The 24,259-nt window shown below is 43.4% G+C and overlaps 1 protein-coding gene across 1 annotated transcript in view; it reads right to left on the bottom strand.

Annotated features, from left to right (window-relative positions):
• ALK (ALK receptor tyrosine kinase) overlaps nucleotides 1-24,259 on the bottom strand; it is a 642,106-nt gene that overhangs the window by 154,671 nt on the left and 463,176 nt on the right. The window contains exon 5 of the mRNA XM_081068072.1: nucleotides 6,980-7,107. Within this exon, the coding sequence (XP_080924198.1) occupies nucleotides 6,980-7,107 (128 nt within the window). The remainder of the gene's footprint in view (nucleotides 1-6,979; nucleotides 7,108-24,259) is intronic.

The raw sequence follows: 24,259 nt of genomic DNA, 5'->3' as shown, positions 1-24,259 counted from the left end.
AATGGACACATAGCTCTCACACAAATAAAGATTCAAATCCTTGTTTTTCTTATCCCAATCCTGTTTGCTTTCCACTGTTCACAATGCAGTGTCCCTTGCTTTCCTTTTGATCACATCTTTTTGCCCATTTTACTTGTTAGGGCCTCTATCAAAGAATGAAGGAAATAGCAAAGAGGTAAGATTGGAATGCATGAATTCGCTCTTAGCTGTTTTAGGAAGATGGAGAGGGTGTGGGTTGAAACCCATGTCAACACTGACATTTCTCTCATCATCTCTGGAATTAATTTATCGGGGTCCACCTTGTTCTCCTCATGGACACAGATTTTAAGGAACGGCTATAGAGCTCCTTCGAGATCCGAATAGGGAACACAACTTCACCAAGCCCCTCATTCATCATCAGCTGCAACATCAGCCTCATTAATAACTGGGGTTTAATCCTTCACATTCAAAGAGACTCCCATTACCCAAAACAATAATTTTAAAAAATTACTCAGGCAGAGTTGCAGTCACATAATTGAATACTAAGGATGATTTAAAACTAATAAATACTTTTGGAAATTCTTTGAACACTTTAATGAATTAAAAGTTATGAAATATTTATAAGCAATAACAACACCATTTAGTACGATTAATAAAATAAATACATTAGAGAATGAAATTCATTATTATTTTACTACTAGACATTGATGTCAATGACTGAATATTGCTCCAAATTACTTGTAAAATAGACCAATTATTTCAGTGTGATTAATCCTTTTGATTATTTCTTTTATGTAGTTGTAATTTGAAAATAATTTTCTTCTGGGAATACAATGACCTCAGCACATTGGTTCCTTGTTTATTTTTATTTAAAAACCTTTTGGGTTTACCCCCATTTCGGGCGATTTCTAATGGTCGAATATTTAAAATAGTTGTCCCAGCAATGGTTGTTCCTAAGCATTTTGTGGGGCATTTTTTTAATTGGCTTTATAAGATTATGAATAAGCCATTTGAGAGTAAGGAAGTCTCTGCCAACAGCAGCTGTACTTCAGTAGGGAAAGGAAGAACTGGCAAAAATCTTTGTCTTGTTCTACCAGCTAAGGGCCTGGCAGTTTGAGACCCTGGGCTCAGTCTGCGTGAGGAAGGCAGAGTGATAAACAGGCCAAAAGACTTCTAGGCTCTTCCCTGGCTTCCAATCATCCCCACAGGATTATAAAGTCCTACTCCTTTGTGTGGAACAATGGGTTCTGTGCACCCTGTCACAAAGGAAAAAATTGACTTTATTAGAGATAAAAGCATAGATTGTGGGGGGAAGAGAAATAGCTACCTTTAAAATCAGAACGTAGATCAGAGTGTACCCTGGAGTAGTTGTGCAGAATTATTCGGCCCTGGTTCCAGAATGAGGCCATTGAGCTTAGTTGAGGGAGGCAGGAGAGAGAAAGCGATGGCATTCATTGTGCCAAGCACTGTGCTACGGGCTCTATACACCGCATCAGTTTTCATTTCCCAACAAACCTGTAATGATGCGTTCTTAGCCACATCTACTGATGAGAAAATCCGAACTCATAGATTTTTTTAAAACTTGTGAGCTCAAAAGGGTGGTAAGTGATAGAGCTGGGATTCCACACTCATTCTGATACCAAAGCCTGTAATCTCTCTCCTACTTTGAAACAAGAATCTCCTTGTTAAGTGCGTACCATGAGAAAAGCACCATTAGTTGCTAACTGGGGTACAGAGATTAAAAAAACAAAAGCAAAAAACCCAGTCTTTGATTCTACGAACTTAGCATCTACTGAGTAAGACACATGAATAACTCTGGAAAGAAGTAGACTGTGGCACCTCTCTATTTTTTAATTATTTTAAAAATAGAAATATATGGAAACAATTCTGAGCTGCGACTTCTTAGAGAAGACACTATTTGTGCTGAGATTTAAAAGAAGTGCAGGACTCTGAAAGACAGAATGAAAGACAAAGAGGGAGAACACTCTTTGGGTGGCGTAGTTAGAACAAGGTGTGATGTAGGCAGGTGTTTGGTGAAATGTGAACAGATCTCAGGGGCTAGACGAAATCATCATTAATGCTTATCTTCTAAATAGCACAATTCACAGAGAAATTATGGGCAGGGAGTTTTAGAAAGAGGGAGTTAAGGAGGGGAGTGGTTTGAAAATGGGGTTCACCTCTACCTGAAGGACACAACGAGAACTAAATTAGGACACAAGGCTGTGGCTACAATTTTGCTGCGCCTTTCACTTCCAAGCAATAGATCCCACCACTGCATAGCTGATTCAGTCCCTTGAGGTGACCAACCCAGGTGGGGGCACCTCGGTGCCAGTCTCAGGTTGGCAGTGCTGTGGCTCTCATCACCCCATGGCATTGAGTTGTCATTCTTTGCAGGAGGCGTTAGAAGAGCCAGTTTGTTTTGTGAACAGCATTTTCTCCACAAGAAACTGAGCAGCATGGAAACAGCTCTGTCTTTAAAGGCGTCAGGCCAGGTGAGACCCAGAGTGGTCAGGTAGCACAGGGCATCACCTACAACGCACCTCCACAGCCATCTTCCCATTTGACCCTCATGATTAAGGTCAATTTGGGAACAACCATTGACATATTTTTATTCCTAGTTTCAGTTAAAAAATGATGTGCCAGTTCTGGGGGAGACCTTCAATATCCCTTCTGATCTGAAGAGTTGGCTAGTCGATGGCAAATAAGAGGTGGCAAGGGGACTTAAATCCCCTGATTGCTGCATCCATGATCACTCTGTGTGGACTTTCTGAGAAAGGCAAGTTGGCACTAGTTTGGAGGAAGACATCTCTGCAAATGGAGCATCTATTCAATATCTGGTGCAAATTAAATGTAACTCAGGGATCCCCTATGGGGAGCAGTTTCTGTGTAAAGTAGAATGGAGAGCTTAAAGCCACCACACCAAAACCCAGTCCTAAGATGGCAGCAGCAAGTTTACGTCAGTGTCAGTATACATTCTTTTCAGTATTTGCTCCGTGTCTGTCGAATGAATGAGTGAATGCATGGATGGATGGATGAGACACAGAGACTTTTCTGCTGGCAGCCCCAGGACAGAGTGCCACAGTAACCTCTGTTTTACAAGGACAGATGGAAGATCCTGCCGGGGCCTTGCTTGCTGTTGGAACAGAAAGTGCCCAGTTGGGGCCAGGCTGCCAGGAGCCTGTGAGGTTATCCCTGATTTTACGCAGTTGGATTTTGGAGCCTACTCCAGAGGCTGATTGGTTCCACATGGCTGGCCAAAGATTAAAATCTATTTGTTCTGCTTCGTTCATTTTCTCTTGTCTCCTGTTGGGCTAAGGATGACATCCTCTACTGCCCATTATTGTCTTTCATGGAGTAGGAGAGGAGAGAGGCTGGCAGAGGCTACACATTTTTTTATTGGAAGCATTTGTACTAGATCCAGCACTGTGAAGCCAGGACCCACCAGGACAGGAACCTGTCTTGTGAAAGTGACCCATATTCAAAGTACAATAGCTTTGTGTTTAGTTTTAATCATTTAAAGGAGTATGGTTAATACAACTAGTTTTGGCTTTCACATTTTATGTAAGCACAGAATTATAAGATCAAAGAGCTGGAGTTAATAGGAGAGTTGAAAATCAGACTGTCCAGGGGTTCTCAAATTGTATTTCAGAAAATACCATGTGTGTAAGGGGGTGTCAAGAGCTGCGAAGTAGGTGGGTCCTGAGCCCCTCACCCTCACTTCCACTAGGGCAGAGCTGCTTGTGTAATTTTATCTACTGGACTTCTCTACAAGACTATGTTCTAAAAAGCATTTGAAGACCCTGAATCTAGTTCAAATGCCCTCATTTTAGGCCCAGAGCAGTTAAGACATCTGTGCATCTCCAAGTCTTTTGGGACATATTTCTAAGGTGTTCAGGGGGTGAGACTGCATTTCTCACCTTGGATTCTCCCCCTATCCCACTCCACTTTCTGAGCGAGAGAAGTTAGGGAAATAACCCTCATGAGTAATGTGAACCCCGCCCTGCTGAATATGTAGCATTATTGGAAAGCTTACATGAAAAAACACACATATTTTTGCCTTTGCACATGGTAAATGCTCCACTGATGTTAGCTTTTATTGCTTATCAACTGAGCACCTATTAAGTGTTATGCCCTGTGATAGATAGGTGTCATGATTCAGAGAGCAAAGAGGCATGGACTCTGCTCTGATGATACCCACAGACAGATATCGTTTCCTATGCAGGGAGAACTGTTCCAGCATTCCCTGTAAAGCTTCTCTGGATTAACTAAAATGGCACCTCTCTTCATGTGGGCCAAGGAAGAGCTCTGGAGTTCTATAGATGTGTTTCCCTCATGTTCTGTCTATGCCTCCTACGAGGGGACCAAGCTACTGTCAGAAAACAGACCAACCATCCTGTAGACCTCTCTACAACCCTGGTTAGCATTTCACCAGCCCTGCTCACCCTTCTCAAAGACACAACTTCTCTTCCCTTACCTCCTCCCCTTCGTGACCTAACCAAAGCACTGATCTCAGAAAACACAGATTTGTCTACATCAAATAGGCCTTGAGTACGCCTCGAAAATAACTCCCCTTTAAATACGCTGAGTATAGTTTCAGGACGCTTCTTATGTTTGCAACTTGTCCACACCAACTGATGTGCACCTGAATTTGTTCTGCTACGGGGGGAAGAGTTAGAAATTCTCAGGAAACACTGGGATCACTTTTTTCTTCTCTGCTCTCTGCCTTACACATCCATACTAATCCCTTCACCCCCTAGGTGACCACAGGAGTCCCAGCCAGAGAAGGAGCACAGAGGACACCTGCCTCCCATGGAGATCATCTGTTCTTGGACCTTGAGCCTCTGAAGAAAGGTAACGGGACCATGAGAATGTTCTTAGGTCTCTTGGCCAACCTACCTTCCCTAGTGAGTCAGAGACAGACTTCTTTTCACTCTCCCCTCAGAAAGTGTCCTGCCAAAAGAAACACTTCCTGGATCATTAGAGAAAGTTAGAGAGGTCAACTCTCTTGGTTTCATACGAGTAGAGAAGCAGACAAGAAACAGGTCTTTTAATCTCTCCAACTGACTCACTGCAAATGCAACATAAGCTACAGGAGAAGAATTTTGTAGGTAAAAGGGAGTTGTAGGGGTAAGGAAGAAAAAATTTGCACAACTGGTTGAGACCCTTAATCAAAGGGACAAAGAATTGTTGCAGGAATAATTGTGCTGAGCCTGTTGTCTGGAGATTTGTAGTCTCTTATTCCCTTCTCCTCATGTTGCTCCAATGAGATTAGGTCAATGCTGGGAACTGATACCTTTTCCCTGTCACATTCCTGTTAACTGGCTCTGTTTCAACACATGGCCTCTTTTGGACGGTACACAGACCCTTGACATCTGCGAGGATTGATGATGTCCAGAGAGACATTCACAAATCCCCAAGCTCGTGAGTGCGGAAACATTTGTACAAGCTCCTGGCTTTCTCCCAAACCACATGTTTCTTGTACATTGCCTCACATCACAGGTTAACCACCTTTTCAACTTGAAGTGAAGTTCAATCTATCACATTATGGTGATTTTTCTTTTCCCCACACATAAACCAGTTTTGATCGAAGATAAAAAACACACTTTGTGAATGTTCTTGCAAAGCCAGCAATAAAAGAAGTGCCACAGAAGCATAAGAAGCTGGGTGATCAGTGGAGCTCCCTACCTAAGGGAGTTGCTTTCGGACACCAGCTCCAAGAGGCGCGAGACTCAAAACTGGGCCTCTACATGCAACAGATGGCTGTGTGTGATGGGCCTTCATGGTTGTTCATGAACAGTCTATATTGAGAATTTCGGTCTGAGGGCAACACAGCCTTCTTCTTGTCCACACTTCATTCTGGGGCCCCTCAGACCATGGGTTCCATAGCACAGATGAGAGCTCCCTCCCCAGTGAACCTCCGGGCAGCGGCAGACACCGCAGTATAGCCACAATGAAAGCAACTTTTTCTCTAAGATTTTCCTATACCTGTCTCCTATACCCTTTACATGTGGGAAACAATAAAGGATGTTTATGATGATGGCCCTAGGCCTTCTAAAGAGTCAAGGAAAGATCAACCGCCTATACTGATTGATGACCATTTCATCCTGCTTACCAATCAGAACTGAGGCAATATCTAATAAAAGATACATATAAAATATGATCTCGATAATAGGAATAGAAGATCAAAAGCTCTGTAGAGGGAGGGGGAAATAAGCTTATCCAAAGACTACACAGATATAATCACTGTGATAGAAGATTGCATTTAGTTCAGAGTTTCCTGGCACAAAGGCAAAAAGAAGAAAAAAATCAACAAATTATGCTTCCAGAGAGATATGCCTTCTCTTGAAATAAATTCACAATGTGAGACTAATGCAAAAGGAATTCAACGACACTGGGCCATGCCCTGATGGTTTTTACAAAATAAGTGAAAAATTTGACATCTAACCATTTCCCATGTTGTCTCTTAATAATAGTTTAAACCAAATCATTGCAAATACTTAGTTGTAAATTTTGCCTCAGGAAAAACAAAGTATAATAATAATTATCAAGTTGGTGAGGTGAGGAGGGGGTGGAGCTACGGTTGAAACAAAAATGGCAGGATGCTGATAATTACTGAAACTGGGTTGAGGGTATATGAGGGTTCATTGCATTATTCCGCTTATTTGTACACAATTTGAAATTTTCCACAATCAAAATTAAAAAAATATATACATAGCTGAAATCATTTGGCAGCCAGGGAATGTAAGCTAATATGTTCTCTAATAAAGACTATATTCTATTTGGTGACGTTTTAAGTTAAGCAGGTAGAATGTTACACTCAGCCTTTGAAAATTGATCAGCTGGGCTATGAAGCTCTTGATAATATTCAGAACAAGGCCCTACTCACTGTAGACTTTTCTGTACAAGTGTGCACATTCCCAGCCTATCATGGCAGCAGGTTCTTGACACACTTAAGACAACGAGCTATTAGGGAGTGAAGGGGAAAGCCGGTTTCACATACCTTCACTGCAGTTCTTCAGGGCAAAGAAGTCCACTGCAGACAAGCTTCGGTTTCCACTTGAGACGTATTCCAGGGCCACTCGGAATGGGTTCTCTGGGCGCCCGATTCGTCCCTGCAGCACTGTCCAGCTGGTTGCATGGGAAAGCAGAGGGGAAACAGTGATGAGAAGTGGGCCTCACCTGCAGAGAGGGCCTGCTTCTGCCATGACATCAGGGCCCTCATTCCTCAAGGCACCTGCCATCCAGAGACGGAACCCTCAGTGGCACTCAGGAGAGTGACCCCGAGAGTGGCCTGCAGCATTTGCTCTCTTCTTGTCCGGCTAACTCCGAGACCCATTTCTCAAACCCACTGTGGCCACGCTTTCTTTCTTTCTTTCCTCTGTCATATTATTCTCTTTAGGCAATTATAGACCGTTGGACGATTTTAGTGGCTAGTCTTACAGGAACAGAGTATATCTACTTGAGGAAACATGGCTGCCGAGTGAAGGAATAGTCTTCCAAACATTTGTCTGTCTATTCATAATTATCTCTGGAAAGAATGCTTGGTTATCAGAATTTTATCTGATCCCAAAGTCTCAGAGTCCTCAGGGTTGCTCTGTAGTTACTTAAGGGAAGCTAGCAAGGGCTATTTATTCACTGCAGGAAAATTAAAGTGCACCGAAGCATGTATTTTGAGGTAAAAGGTACCTAAGATTGACGTGGACTCTGCAAAAAGGTGCAAAACAGAGAAAGACAAAAGCAGGTCACACGGTGAGCTCTGCTTCTATCTATAATCAAGGATACGACACCGTGGGAGAACTGAAAATAAGCTAAATGAACACTTTTACACCTCACTCAGGCTTTTAACCTCTCAGAATAGCCTCCTGTCACTGATTGGAACATCAAATTTACTTTCCAACATTGATTCAGGTTGTTTTAAAAAAAAGTACAGTTATTTTGACAATTTTGTGTAGAGAATGGAAATTACATGAACCATTACATAGTTTCTTTCCTTTTAGGGAGAACTTTTTGAGGTGTAACTGAGGTACAATAGATGGCATATACTAACAGTTCACAATTTGATGACTTAAAGTACGTAAGTGGATGAGTTTTGATATATGGATACAGTAGTTTCCTCCTCCACCCATGGTTTAGCATTCTGCGATTTCAGTTACCCATATTAAATGGAAAATTCCAGAATCGAGCAATTCATACGTTTTAAATTGCATGTGGTTCTGAGTAGCATGATGAAATCTCGGGCAGTCCTGCTTCGTCTGCCAGGAGTGCGAATCGTCCCTTTGTGAAGCGTATCCATGCTGTATACACTACCCACCCTTTAGTCACTCAGCAGCCGTCTGGCTTAGCAGATTGACTGTCATGGTGTCTAGTGCTTGTGTTCGAGTCACCCTTATTATACTTAATAATGGCCCCAAAGCCATTCATATAACTTTTATGACAGTATATGGTTATAATTGTTCTATTTTACTACTGGTTGTTATTCATCTCTTACTGTGCCTAATTTATAAATTAAATTTCATCATAGGTGTTCTGCCTGTAGAGGAAAAAACATAGTATTATATCCGGTTCAGTACTATCCACGATTTTGGGCATCCACTCAGAACACATGCCCTGCAGACAAGGGGGGACCACTGCACACGCGTGAACTCATCACAGTATCACTAGGTTGGGCTTACGTATGGCAGTGCCAGTGCTAAGAAGTTCAGGGAAAGACTAGCTTTCTGTTTAAGAAAAATTTAAAGCATCTTCCACCACAAATATAAAGTGACACTCATGATACAAATGTTAAAAACCCAAGAATTCAGAAAAGTTGGTAAAGAAAAGTAAAAGTCACCCAGAAACTCATTATTCAGAGATAACCATGGTCAACACCTCAGCGAACACCTTTCCAGCTGTAATTTCACCTGTGCTGTGATTGCACTTTGCCACTCAATGATCTGTCTCGGTATGTTTTACTGTTATGAGACAATAAATATAGATTACATAACCAGTTCAATGATTGCATTTTTAATGATTTGTGCATCGCTCCTGATTTTTCCTCTTTATGATCATGCTGAAGCCAACCCTATGTACTTATGTAAATACTGCCTGAGGACAAATTCTTAGAATCTGAGTCAAAGTGCACGCACATTTAAAACTGAGGCATGCTGTCAATCTTCCAGCAGTGAATCTGAGGGCCCGTTTCTCCATTTTGGTTGCAACGCTGGGACCCATCAAGTCTTTTCATCTTTGCTAACTTTCAGGGACAAAGGTATTCCCTAAGGCAATTGATGGTCTTTTCATGAGGCTTTCCTGAATGGCGGTTTTGAGTCTCTGGTCTCTACCATGTTGCTGGGTGTGCAGTGGGAGTCTGTTGAGTGAAGAAGGTAGTTCTGTTCCCTTTGTATGATCTTCTGTAGTTAATTCAGATCACTGGAGCCAATGCCTCAGCCATTTAATAAAAGTATATTAAGTTTCCCCACAACAGATGCTGTGGAAGGGATTATTGCTGTTGTAAAGTTCGTTCTCTGTTACTGTACCCAGCAGGTTTTTCTATCCAAACTAAAACCAGTGCAATTCAATAAGATCAAGGAGACTTTTTGGTTTAAACTGTCAAAGAAATGAATATTTGAAAAGAAAATGTAAACGAGGGGTTCTGAAGGAAAAAAAAAGAAAGCAGAATTTTTCTTGTTCTTCTGAAAAAGAAAGGACCTTATTTTTGAGGAAAGATGGTGGTGAAAGGTATGACTATTCATATTCTGCCGAAATCGTAGCTCTCTGCTCTGAGGAATGATGGATTTTAATTCCAGGTACACAGTGGCCCTTGACAATGATTTCCATTTCTATATTGGCACTCGCCCTCTGGATAAATGTGTCAAGAGTTTTAGGAATTAGTTTCTGAGTTACTGATGCAATAACTTTTGTCTGAAATTCTCTGGCCTCCCATAGTTTACTGCTGCAACTTTAATAACTTTCAGAGCAGTTGCGAAACATATATTTTATAATCAGAGAAGTTGGGACCAAAAAGGGCAAGCTTATACCTAGGGTCAGATTTGTTTAAGAGACAGCCAAAAACCCCATGAAAAACAAATCCCAGCTCTCTCTTCTGTCTGCCTCAATTTCCTTTACTTATATCCCAGTGGTCATGGAACTTGCTCATCAGGGTCGGTTTTCCTCTTTAGCTGGTGGCAACTCTACTGGCGCTTGCAAAGGGGAAGGTGATGTTCTGACCTAGAGTCTTTTAGAAACAAACATGCAGCCATATCCCTGTGCTGGGGATTTGAGAACACCTTGGCAATTGTGCTTCAATCAATCAATTTGACAGTGTGGGGAGTCCATCTGGAGTTTGGGAAACCGGAAGGACTGTATGGACAGCCTGCCACATCCATTATCTTCCAGGTGTCTCTCTGAAGCTTTCTATTTCCAGTTCTGGCCCTGTCCCTCATTTGCCTGATGACTTTGAACAAGGCACTTTCCTCTAAATGCTTGAAATTTTGAATGTTTTCTGTATTCTTAGCCACAGAAAATGTCTTTGACTTTGTGTGAATTTGCAGAGATAAAAAAACTGACCACATATTTTTTGCTGAGTAGTTTCATCCTAATGAAACTAGAGTCCATCAAAAAATGCAGGAGAGTCAGTTTGTGAATATCAAGATCCATGTCTGATCTGGTGGTTGGATGTAGCTGTACAAAGACCACTCAGTTGGGAGTGAGCTACCGATTCTGGAGTTGCATGGGTAAGTCCCTACACCTTCTGGGGATTTAGTTTCCTCATCAGCAAAACGTGGGCATTGAATTAAAAGTTCCCCAAGGTCCCTAGTTTATCGGATGCCTGTACTTCTCATGCAGATTTCAGGAGTCCTAGTGACAAAACACTTTATGAAAAGCCTGAAAACTTCCATGGACAAGCAATACTCTACAAAAGGAGGAAGAAGAGTGATTAGTCAAAAAAACCATAGAACTTCTGCAAAGAGACTCGGTTCCACCCTCTCAGAGAAATGTAGAGACTTACCCAAGGTCACACGTTTGGTTACCTGCAGAACTAAGATTAAAATCCAGTATGTTACTGCTCCCAGTCTGCAAGAACGGGGACAATGCAAACTATGGACTAGTCTATGTATTCAGTTGCTTTTCACATCACTAGAATCAGGGAGATAGAAAAGGATATGTCTACTTAGCATTGCTAAAGGGATCCCCAGTCTGGGTTTTGTGGATAGACAGGCCAGCCAGACAGTGAAATACAGTATCAGAAAATGCACACACCAAACAAAAATTCATGAGAAGCTCTGGCATGGAAACAAAAAGAGCCTCTAAGGCTATCACCATTCCCTACCCGTGGAAATGTGGGGGGTTGGCCCCCCCACGTTTCACGGAAACTGTCTGTCATGTCTGATGTGAGACAAGCTGCTGATGAGATTGAAGGGTTGGCAGTCATCTCAAGAGGACAAAGGCACCAAGTTATTTGAAGCCCAGAGCGAAGGGACATTTTTGACAGCATGTGAGGGCCATAGGTGGCAGTTGACAAGACAGAGGAATGCGTACTTTGCTGCTGGGTGACATTCCAATGGGCATAATGTTGATGTAGGGTTGGCTCACAGAAGGGGGCTCTCAAACCCTACATGCCATGCAATAGGATGTCTTCCTGAGATGGTTTTAGCCATTGCAATCCCATGGGGCCTAGATTCAGTCCTCAGCTCCATCATTTACTAGCCCTGTGACATTAAGCCAATGATGTAACTTCTCTGATCTTCAGTTTCCTTATTTTTAAGGTGGAAATCATAAGATCTAGCTTGCTGTACTGTTGTGAGAATTTGCGAGAAGGAAGTATGCAAAGGAATATCTTTATTGGGAGCTCAATAAGTGGGAGATATTTTTACAGAAGACCACAGCTTTCTTTATGGAATGGCACTGGTCCATGAAACTATCTGCATCTCAACTCATTTATAAGATTCAAGGGGGAAAGAAACGTAGGTAAGAGAAGATGAGAAAGATGTTTGCAACTCATGAGTAGCAGCCACTTTATTTGTTCAAGCCAAAAAAAAAAGTCTTAGTTAAATGACTCATGTGTTAAGCAAATATGTTGAAACACCCGTACAACAAAATATATTAGGATTGGACTATGAGAGCAGATCAACCTTCTGCTCAGAACCCTCCAAAGTACCCCATCTGACTTGTACTAAAAGCCTCTTATTTATATTTGCATCTTCCTATAGCATGTGAAAAGGTGCCTTGTATCTTCGGCTAGAATTTGTTGAATTGAATTCCATTTCTCAGGTATTTATTGGTGCATTGTTGCATACTAGATAAAGTATTAACTGTGCTGGGAGCTTCAAGGTCTGGCTTTAGTTTTGCATCCCAGAAGCTTACAGACTAGTGAGAAAGAGGGAAAGTATGTACCAAAATTCATAGTGAATGAGAGCATGGAAGAGCTAAGTAAGTGGCAGAGGCACTATGTATTAGAGGGCATTATGTATTAGAGGGCTCAGAGTGGGTGGGCAGGAGATGTGTACTTGAAGATGGGTTATAAAGAGGGGGCAGGAATGGGAAGAGGGCAAGGTAGAAAGACAGGCTGTTATGAGCATCTGAGCAGAGACCATCCACGTGGTGTGTTCGGAGAAGAGGTGGTCCATTCTGTGAGAGTCAATGTTTTCCATTGGCCTCTACTGGCAGGAGGTCCCTGTTTCTTACCCACCCACGCCCAACCTCCTAAAGCCAGGATGGCCGATCATTCGTCATGGTGTCTCTAATGCCTGATTCATTACACATGCTCAACAAATATGTGTTGAATGAGAGAACAAACACACGAACAGATTTCTGTAAAATCAGGCAAGATTCTGACATTCCTGGCCCAAATTCATATTGTAGGGGAGCTGAGTTAATCTGAAAGTTCCTGTCAATTCATTATTGTTAGTTGCCATCCATTCAAGTGATAATGATGACTTCCCTGTTAGGAGGAAACTAAGGACTGGGGAATTTTGGGGGTTGGTTTAGGACTTAGCTCTTGGCTCCCCATTTGCTCCAAGCCCCTTCTTTAAAGGGGCAGGGCCATGGGAAGCAGTCATCAAATTCACTGTTCTTCATGTATTTGGAACCCAATGGAGGAATCAGAGAATTATAGTAATTGAGTCGTGGAGGGGACCTGAGTTCTCACCTAGGGAAGGTCGCACCTGATTCATGAATGTTCTCTACAGGGTAGGTCAGCCTTGAACTAAGTGAATATTAACAACAGTAACAATAATAATAGCAGCACTAATAATATGATTAACAACAGTTACCATTTGTGGAAGGCTCTGCTTCTAGCTGCCTTTTCAACAAACCCAGGTGACTGTGACTCCATAGTTTTTATGAGCATGATCTTTGACTGCCATTTTAAGCTTCTTGAGGTTAGAAACTGTGTCTTCCTGAGGCTTTGTTTCAACTTCTGGCCCTGGTGAGCACAGTTGGGGACCTGAAAGTAAAAGATGTGGCCATTCTCATGTTCTGTAGTGGTTACCAGAGCCAAGGCATTCAGGTGGTGACTAACCCCCTTGCCAGGACAGCCAAACTCAAGGGTTAGGTTGAGGATGGTGGCAACCACATAAATTAGATGACCGGCCATGTCCCTTGCAGGTAAAGCTCAGTCACACGATTATCACTGTCGGGAGCAGGCCACACAGCTGACATTCTTCCACATGTCTCTTTGCTAAGACTCTCTCTTGACAAGTGTCTGGACGTGAGTGTGAAGGTGTGAAGATTTGTTAGAAACAAGGAACTGAGCCTGTGGGAGCTCATCTGGATCAATACAGGGAAAAAAAAAAAAGGCAATTGCACTTCTCTCCCTAATCTTACCTTAGAGAAAAAAACCACACACAGCTTTCAAGTTTTTCTTAAAATATACCTCGTAGTAATTGTGCAGCAAATATAAAACATTCAGCACTATTTTTTATCGTTTCCATTAAATAGCCTGCATTTAAAGCATTTTTATGGGAGATAGCAGGGAAAAAAGTGCCAGATCAATGTAAATTTTAGTGTGGAGTCCTTTGTGGCTAGTTAATTTTCTGTAATAACAACGGCACTCTGTATGTGGCCTTATATCCAAGTCGCCTTGACTTCGTTATTCTCTTGCCCTTCACAGTTTCCCAGAAGTTGGATAAATATACCCTGCAGAGGATCAGACCTGGATGGAAAGGAGGTTACAGGTGGATTCAGAAGGTGGCTCCCAGTGGCCCATGATGGAGAAAAGCTGCCCTGAGGCTGCGTGTGGCTTCTGGCTCTGCTGGAGGGGAGCTGTGGGAACAACGGGGGGGCTGAGGCAGGGACGGGATCACTGGGGCCAAGGTGGACTCGGTGGAGAGCTTAGCATTGGCAGTTGGAAAGCAGGTTTGGTATACATCAGATATGCTGTATGGGTGGCAGGGATCTGGAAGGTGGCCTCACTTTCCCAGGGTGGGGTCTAAGAAGGTGTTCACAATGTGCATTTCCTCTAATTCTTCTCTCATGCTTTTGAGCTAAGAAAAATATGAATGTTCTTGGGCTCATGTCCCTGGCCTCTCTTTAACTTCTAATTTTGCCTCCTTTCTCTCCTTCCTTCCTTCCTTCCCTCCCTCCCTCTCTCCCTACTATACTCCCTCCTTTTCCTTTTCCTTCCTTCTTTCAAGAGAAATATACTGATTAACAGCTCGAACTTTGAAGCCAGACTTCCTGCTCTATAATCTCAATTCTGCCTCTTATTGGCTGTGACCTCTGGCCAGCTACCTAATCTAACCTCTCTGTGCCTGAGTCCTGCCATGGAGAAGTGGGGATGATAACAGAAGTTTATAGGGGTTTAGTGAAGATTACATGGGTTAAGACTTGTAAAGCACTTAGCTAACGCCATTGTTGTTATGTTAGTGTCATGCAGGGTCTCTGCTCCCGCTCCCCACATAAGAATGTAGGACATGGTGAGGCCAAAAAGGAACACCCACGGAGACATAGATAGGGGAGTCATACCACTATATTCTCGTTGGCGGCTGGGCTGGAGACACAGGAAGTAGGAGCCAGACGATCAGTCCGCTTCTCTGCCAACCAACCAATCCCCCAACACAGCCGCGGCAGTTATCTCCGTGGCTAATCGCTAACTGGTAACAGCTAGTCACAGCTGGTGGCCAACTAGGCACAGCTGACGGCCATCTACTACCTGAGCCAGCACCTTTCCACGTGAGGCCGAGAGCCTGGAAACTGCTCTCTGGGACTCTGTCCCCACAGTTAGTATTGCTTTTTTTAATCCTAAACCTGTTGTGGTGGATGACCTTACAAGGAATGACCTTATAAGAAGGTGAAATAGGAACATATGATGGTATTTTGTGGATTTGAAAGAGACTCCCACCCTAAAAGGCACCAAGATTTTGGGGATTCCTTTCATTTGCCCACATGGAGGTAAAGAGACAAATGTACAAATGCAGATATCCCAGGAAATAGTATGCCAGGCTCTCGATACACATTTCATTTGTTTGTATATACATTTATTTATGTTCTGCCTCATTCCAGAAAGGATTTAAGGCAGCTATTTTATGTATCTAATTTAATTTTTACAATAAATGCATGAGACGGATATTATCACCCCCATTTTATAAACGAGAAAATTGAGGCTAGAGAGTTTATATAACTAGCCCATGTAGTAAATGGTGAAAGGTGATATGAACCCAAGGCTAGTCATCTTTAAAAACTCTTGCACTTTTTACTATATTGCATAGGTTTAAATTTGTTAAACGTAAATGATTAGTTTTTCGGAGCTTTTTAGTGGGTCAGTGGGTATCTGAAGAAGAGCAGTGCTCAGAAAAGGACGCATCCAAGGAATATTTTGGCTTCTCCCCAGTGTTGCCCCAAGTTATCCTATTCCTTTCCTACTCAAGTTCCACATCATCATAATCCAGGTTGGAACACCCAGGTTTGTGGGAGGGTAGACATCTACCCTCGTCCTTGGCTGAGATTTATTTTTTTCATTCTACATATATACCAGGCCAGAGGGAGGAGAATGAGAGTCTATCTCTACACACCTAGGCCCTACATGACTGGGGGTAGGGTGGGGAGGGCTAGACTCAACATAGCTGCAGCGGTAAGGAACAAGTATAGCAGAAGTGTCCTCCACTGGCCTCTGTGTCCAATCTGCTTACTGGGTTAGCACAATCTCTACATTCTACATTTAATGGAACGCGCTGTGCCCTCTGAATGTTCAAGGTTACTGAACGTTCAAGGTTACTCTCTAGTGCTCCTACACCTTCTACTCCTATCACTTAAATTACACACGTATGAAGAGTCAATTATGCTTATTCCCAAGCCTCTTTACGCCAGTTGCACTAATTAAGTTGCTGTAACATGAGCAAGAAAAATTTGAATTACCTTAGTAAAGACTATTAGGGATAAGTCACTAAAACTAGTTGTTGTTTAATTAGGTGTGAATGGAGCAACAGAAAAGATAGGAAGAAAAAAAAAACCCAAAAAACAAAAACTTAAAAACCCAGAAAGCCTTCAGATTAGTTTACAAGTGTTCTAAAATTATTTTTTTTTAGAGAAACTAAAACTGAAAATCGTGGATGTAGTGGTGTCATGAATGTGATTTATGCAGAAAGTACAGAACTCCAATCAACAGACCCATTCTGGAAGCAAAGGTCTTGGCCCTACATCAAGTGCTTGGGGAATTAGCATGCATTTAGAAGTCGCACATTAACATAACGTGTTGAAGGCTGTAAATTGATTTCCACGCAACTAGCAACTATCGGTCCCAAACTTATTGTCTAAGAGGGCTTCTGCTTTGTTCTAGCTTGTATAAAGAAATACATAGAGGATTCGCTAGTATTTTTTCTTCTTTTTAAAGAATACTGTTTATCCAGGCCAAAAATCAAGAGAGAAAAAACTTTTCCAATTGAGAATAGGAATCCCGACAATCTTGAAGTTCCTTTTTCAGTTTCTAGTGATTCTTGGATTAGGTCCCATGCAAGCCACCACCTCCTCCAGCATCTGCTAAACATCCCTTATCAGGGGGACGATGGGGAAGGACTCGGCTGGATTCTGGGCAGGGGACGTGAAAGGAGAGAAAGTTTGGTTGGTGCTGGCCTTCTAGAAATCATTTAAAATGACAGAAATGAGCACAAGCGCACAGGAGTTCCCTGGGAACTCCGCAGATCTGTCAGACAATCTCTCTGGCAGGGTGGGTGGTGGATTTTCTATAGCATTCCAGGTAATCATTTTGCCTTTCTAATTCTTCCCATGAGGAGGTTTGGGCATGTCCCTCACTAGCAGCCAAGGGGAATCTGGAATTTGGTTTCCTAACTCTCTTCCTTCCAATAACGTTTTAGCACCATCTGTTCTTTTCAAATACAATCTTTTAAGCCAGCTCAAAGCAGTCAGTTCTTTTTTCTTTTTTTTTTTTAAATACATCCTCCCCAGGGAAAAGGAAAAAGACAACACTGAAACTGAAAAGTGGCTACTTCTGTAGGACCCCTCTCCTTCAGCCCAGTCTGCCTCCAGCTTGAGCCCTGAGTCCCCGGGGCTGAGTTGGTAGCTTTTATCTTGCATCCCCTCCTCAGAGCTCAATACCCAGGATTTCCCAGGCCTCGAGGCATTCCATGCTCAAATGATATCCAGTCACCCATCCTGCTTCCTAGAAAGCCAACCTCAATGCTATTTAATGCATTAATGTATTGATTGGTTCAATACTCACCCTTTGAGCCAAGCAAAATGCTGACACCCAAGCTCAGAGGTTTCATTTCAGTCATAAATCTTTGGCCAAGTCAAGCAACTGTGCCGAAACTTTATATGGTAGGGTAGACCTGGCCATAAACTGGGGCCTTGTAAGCAAACTCTGGGGCTGGAAAAGGCTGTAGGGGCCTAGGGAGAAGGGTAAGAAGAGCCCACAGACTTGTACCCATCGGAGGTGATCCCTTGTTCCATATGCTGCTCCTACCCCGCCCCTTTGCAGGGATGCGGAGGAAATTGCCAGAGGCATTGATGGACCTGAGCTCCTGGCACAGAGGTGCACGTTGGCCCTGCTACAGCTCCTATACTGTACTGAGGCCACTATCGTGGATGATGAAGTTATGGTGGGGTTGAAAGATGTATGACTGGCATGACTCTTGGAAACCACCATGTCTATTCCTCTCACATGACAGAGAAGGACTGAGGCCTGAGGACATACCTACCTCGTATTGAACTGCGTCCCCCCAAGAAGACACGCTGAGGTCCTAATCACCCAGTGCATCAGGATGTGACCTTACCTGGAAATAAGGTCTCCAAGGGAGGTAATCAAGTTAAAATGAGACCATTAGGGTGGGCCCTACTCTAATCTATGTCCTTATAATAAGGGGAAATTTGGACACAGAGACAGACATGCACACGGGGAGAATGCCATGTGAAGATGAAGGGAGATTTGGGTGATGTATCTACGAGCCAAGAAATTCCAAAGACTGTTAGCAAACACTGAAACCATGGAATGCCATCTTTCCTCACCGCCCTCAGAAGGAACCAACCCTGCTGACACCTTGAGCTGGGACTTCTAGCCTCCAGAACTGGGAAGTAATGAAGTTCTGTTGTGTAAGCCACCCAATTCGAGGGTCTTTGTTATGGCAGCCTTAACAGACGAATATAGCTGACTACTCCCCTGAGTGGAGAAAGAAACTCTAAATTATTTTTACTTACTCTTGATGAAGAGCATGGTCTTTCTGTGTGACGACCGGCCCATGACTGGCTGCCCAAAGTCTGTGGGAATACAACTCGTTTCTCACAAAGGAGTCCCATTTTCCTTGGGGCCAGAAAGAATGCAGGACATTTTTCCACACATTCATCTCTGCCTCCCAGATGAAACCTACCCAGATGAAACCATGTCTTTAGGGAGGCCCCACTGCAGAATGATACGAAGTGCTTGATAAAACCCAGGAATCATGGGCCCATTCGATTTGCCCCGGTGACGCTCAGACCTTTTTAAGCCATGCTTGAGCACACGAATGGAATTTGGACTTCAGGTTCCTACTGTGTCAGCCATGTGGAAGGTTTCCGGAACACAGCAGACAGAACTGCTTGAGAAGCTCTGAGATTATGCCAATGATGTGTTTACCTGGGGGCCAATTTTTGGGTTAGAATTACCACTACCAATTTTTATATGACATTAGAAGGTCAGCTCAAAATAGTGACCTGGAATTTTTAAAGGGATGCTGGGCCTGTACTAGACGCAGAGGCACCTGGGTGAGTTAGGAAGATTTTGGGGGAGGCAAGATTCCCCAGGCATGGGGCCAGCTTTTCCTCCCGTCTCCTGATTCCTCTCAGACTTTGCGTATTTACAGCAAGAAAGCCCTGAGCACTCAGAATTCTTTAAGCTGTCCCGGATCCTATACACTGGAAGCTGTGGTTTTCTGGAAAGGGCAGGCTTCTGGTTTTTGGCTAGTTCATCCTTCATTAAATTATTTCATCAATAAGGGCCTGGGGAACAGTCACCTACAAGCAGGAATAGCCCATCTCCCTTTAACCTGCCTCCCAAGACATGTATGCAAAGTGTCTTAGAAAGGGCTGCTTGAATATCCACTGTATTGTAAATGTCACCACAGCCACTGGAAAGCCTGCAACATGGTTTTGTAAAAACCAATCCAAGCAGAAATCTCCAAAGAGTAAATAAAAACTGACTCCTGGGGATGAGGTTGTAAAAGCCATCTTTTACTGATAGATCATGGAAACTGGAGCCTATCCAGTTGTTCCGCATGTTTTTCATGAAGTCGAGAGGGAGGGCAGAAGTCCTCTTCTCAGTCTACAGCATCTTCAAAGGACAGAGGACTTCAAGAAAAGACTGTGACAAAGGCTAGGAAGAGCCTCCTGGCTTGTAAGAGCTCTGTGGGTGGTTCCAAAGCTCTGCTGACAGCTCAGAGCAGGTTGAGACATCATTCAAAACAGCCCAAGGCTTTGATTCAAGGCGTTGGTGGGCTCTGCACCAAGCCAGTGGTGGACACATTTCCAGTTCTCCATGCTCACAGAGTGGGGGTTGTGTGCCTGGCACGCGCTGCTGTGGATAGATCCTGAAAGATGTGGAAGGGATCAGAACTAGCATCTCCTGTTTCTAGAGCCATACCTTGCAGGAGCATATACGCATAGAGGGGCCTGAGACAGAGCTGAGTTGGGAGTCTCCTTCTTCTCTGGCATTGTTACATGGGTGAAAATAAACATCAGTTCTTACAGGACAGGGATAAATGTCCCCATTTTACAGATGAGAAAACAGGCATGGAAAGCAGAAGGAAATGGAACCCAGTTTTAAGGTAGGCAAGAGCACAGACACTTGCTTTCATGTATGTTTGTGTGTATGTGTCTGGGGAAGAGGCCAGAGGCTGGAGCCCCAGGTTGAATTACATCGTACGTCACCGAGTCCTTTAGTGTGAAATACATAATTAAATTTATTAGGTTGGTGCAAAAGTAATTGTGGTTTTTGCAATTATTTTTAACCTTTTAAACTGCGATTACTTTTGCACCAACCTAATAAAAGATTGTATTACTTATTTTCCTCTATTACAAAATCTTTTGTGCATGCCCATATATTGCTGTCAATCTAATATTAAATATTAGTAAAATTTAATACTTTATTTTTCAATGAGTAACACATATAAGAAGCCATGTTACTAGTACCCCCATGAATCATTTGCATGCTTCTGCGGTGACTGCTCTGTTCGGAGATGCACTGGCCTAACCTGTTGCTGTTTTAGAAGGTCAACACTCATGAGTGATGAAGCCTCTTCTTGCTTTGGTGCAGTCCATTAATCGCCTTCTAATAGGCCATGCTGGCAATCCTTCCTGTAGCCTACGAAGGGCTGATGACAGAGAACTTGGGGGCATCTCCTTGCCAAGGTCAGGGTGCCTCATTCCCTGTTGGCTGCCTCCACCCAAGGACAGGTCTTGGACCATCAGTGTATGAAGGAGGCCCTGAGCTCCAGTGTTTCTCTTTTTCTCCTCTTCGGTGAATTTTCCCTGTTCCCAGCCTGAGCTCAGTCCTGCACCCAGCAGAAGCAGATGTTTTTGGTCCATAATTAAACTTTCTTTCAGCTGTTGGTGACTCTGGATGCAGTGTTTTGCATTTCTCCCTTACAAAATGCTGTCACCAGATGTAAAGCACTAAAGGGCATCTCCAAGGTGGCTCCGTTAGCTACTCCCACTCCCAGCACTCTGCCTTGGTTCCTTTACTCCACCCTGATGCAGCTGGGTCTTTGGGAGCAGGGTAAGAGCCTGCAGCCACTCCAGCCCTCTGTCCTCCCTGTAACATAGCTGCCCTTTGCAGGCTGTTGCTGCTCTGGTGTCCTCTCTATCCTTGGTGGTGGCAGGGGTCCCTTTCCAATACCTCTCAGGTAGCATGTGCTTTTCCTTTCCCCCAAAGCATCACAAGGTCCGCAAGGGCTCAGTGGAAGGATCTCTCCCCTCTCTGAGCCTTACACCTGACACCCAACTCTGCATCATATTCCTGGAAGGGATTTCCCATGGAAGGCTTCCCAACATGCATTTGTGAGTTCTCAGAATTGTACAGCTGACACAACAAGCATGGGCGAATGTGCCCATCCCAATGCATTGATCTCTTGCTTCCTGTTGGGGAGTGGGAGGGCAGGGGTGGACGGGGCATGAGCCCTAAACTCACAACTCCTTGTGAGGGGAGATTCCTCTCCTAAGAATCCCCAGGTTCCTTGGTGGGACTGCTTGCCAGACCTGGTATCTTCAACCCCGACTCAGCAGCTAAAGCCTCCCATGTAGTCCTCCAAACGGAGGTGACAAAAGTTGAGTGTTCAGATTGGCCGGCCGATTCCCAGGGGCCACTGTGTGGAAATAATTGAAGTCTTTTAACAGAGGTGTCTAAGAGAGCGATTAAAATGGAATTGCAATTATTGAGCCCAGAGGTAAAATTTCAGAACTCGCCCATAAATCCTGGTCTGACATGAAATTTAAAACTCCCCAATGGTCTACAATGCCATATTAAAAGGGTTTTAATACTAAGAAGCAGAAATAATGAATGATAATCAGGGTATTGTTTCTGGGAGTAGGGGCAGCTCTAAGGGATGGTCTGGCGGAACTACAGGTGAGTTTGGTTGTTTTACACCCCTTTGCTTCAAAAGAGATGAGTGAAGGAAGAGGAGGTGGGCCTGACAGAAGGGTGTTGAGGGAAAACCTGGCAGAGCCATTTCCCAGTGAACTCCAGCCTAAGCTCTGCTGAAAAGCAGAAGTGTAAATGGCCTTTGCCTACTATGCAGTTGCCCTGGGCCAGACAGTGCAGTGAGCATTGGCTGGGTGAAGGCTGGGCTGGAAGCTGCCATGGAGAGGCAGCATGGAGCCAAGGAAAAGCACTGGATTGAGAGTCCAGACATTTGGCTCATGACCCCACCGCTTCACTGGCTAGAGGTCTGTGGGCAAGTCACTCCACCTGTCTGCTCAGGGTTCTTCTATCGTATGGACTCCCTCCCAGGATGGTTGGAAGGATCAAATGGTAGAATGAATAGGAAAGTGCTTTAAAAACATATGTTATAATAGGTTTCTATTGTTTTGGTTCCTGGTGCTTGCCTCAATTGGTCATTCTCCCCTGGACTTATTTTAAGTTGATACCCTGAAAATTTGTCGGCAAAATACAGCTAGAAGATTCCTGAAGCTCCTTTCCGCTGTTGGATACTAGGCTGATGGCAGGGCTTGGTATTGGCTTGGCCAATGCAGGGAACGTTAGGGTCAACCCTCCCTGGGATGTGGGTTCTGCACCTGTAACCTCTTAGCCTCGCATCTTCTCAGGCAGCTGCAACGTACCATGGCTTTATGTTAACTTGTGATCAATTGCAATCTCTCCCCCTCCCACCCCTTTCTAGGCTACCCCTAATTTTTTTCCTACAAACTGTTTCCAAACCAAATTTTCCAGACCTTCTAGGTTGTGGCTCAAAGCAGCTCATTGTTTTGAACCTGAATGCAGGACAATGACATTTCCTGCAGCAAATGTTAACTGGTTTGGTTTCCGGAATTCAGAATCTGTCATCTGTGGTATCAGGTCTCCTACCAAGGTGGGAGTCATCAGCAGACCAGGCCTCCTAGGAAATGAGATCATGAGCGTACAGCTTCTAGCATGGAGGCCAGTAGGTCTGAACAAATGTTAGATTCTCTCTCTGCCATCATCTTAGACATGCCTTAAAAACATGGGAGAGCCAAAGGGCAGGCACAATCCTTTATTGTTTTTATTAGAGACACCTTCCAGATGTGTCTCTTCCAGTGAAGTTCACTTACTATGATTCTTTGCGTACAAGTGTTCAATTTGCTGAAGACCCAGCTACCAGAATATCAAGGGAAACACTGTCAAATGCATTGGTTAACTCGAGCTATTGTGTGTCTGTCATATTCCCTTATCCCACTAACTCATGACCCTACTGAAGAAGGTATTTTCCAGGACTAGTTTTAGGTGGTAAGCCTGTGTTGACTCTTGGAATTACTGCATTCTTTTCTAAAAGCTCCAAAACCACTCCTTCAGCAACTTGTTTGGAATATGACTGGGGTTAACGTTTTGAAATTCAAACATTTTTTGATTGACTCCTGACATAAACAGAATCCTAAAAATATAGTATTGAGATCCTTGCGTTTAAATCTAAAAATAAAATCGGCTATAACAGGAAATCTACTCAGACTAGCCTAGTTTCTTCTTATGTAGAGAGCATATAACTACTTATTCCAACAGAACATTTTGTAGTTCATGCTGGCTTGGTATAAAAAACTGACTTTAAAGAACAATTAACATGGCCCTCCAATATGTGGAGTACCCGTTATATAAATCTGTAGCAAGCAATCTAGTGGTAGAACGAAGGAAAAATGAGATAAGAATCTTATCCTTAAGGATTTTTCAGTTGTGAAGACTAAAGAGGCAATGTGGAATGACAAACAAATAAGTCCAAAGCACATATTAGCAATTTCACTGAATTTAGCAGACATTTATGGAGCGTGTACCAGGCATATGGTAGGTACTGGAGGCGGATGATGAGACATAGTTCCTGCCCTGAAGGAGTTTATATTCAAGAATTCACATATTTAAATGGCTTAAATGCTGGGACAATTCAAAGTAAGGGACTTTGTCCAGCATGACACAGGATTAATTAATTCTAGCCACGAGTCATTAATGATGGGGACATGTCCTTAGAAATGCATTGCAGGCGTTTTCCTCATGGTGTGAACAATGCAGAGGGCACTTACACAAACCGTGATGGCATAGCCTACACGCCTAACCTACATGGTCTAACCTCCTGGGCTACAAGCCTGCACAGCACATTACTATACTGAATACTGTAGGCAATTATAACACAACAGTATGTAT

The sequence above is a fragment of the Rhinolophus hipposideros genome (genome assembly GCF_964194185.1).
Source record: "Rhinolophus hipposideros genome assembly, chromosome: 12".
NCBI lineage: Eukaryota > Metazoa > Chordata > Mammalia > Chiroptera > Rhinolophidae > Rhinolophus > Rhinolophus hipposideros.
Note: the sequence above shows the minus strand (reverse complement) of the source record. Positions and strands in the feature narration are given on the sequence as shown.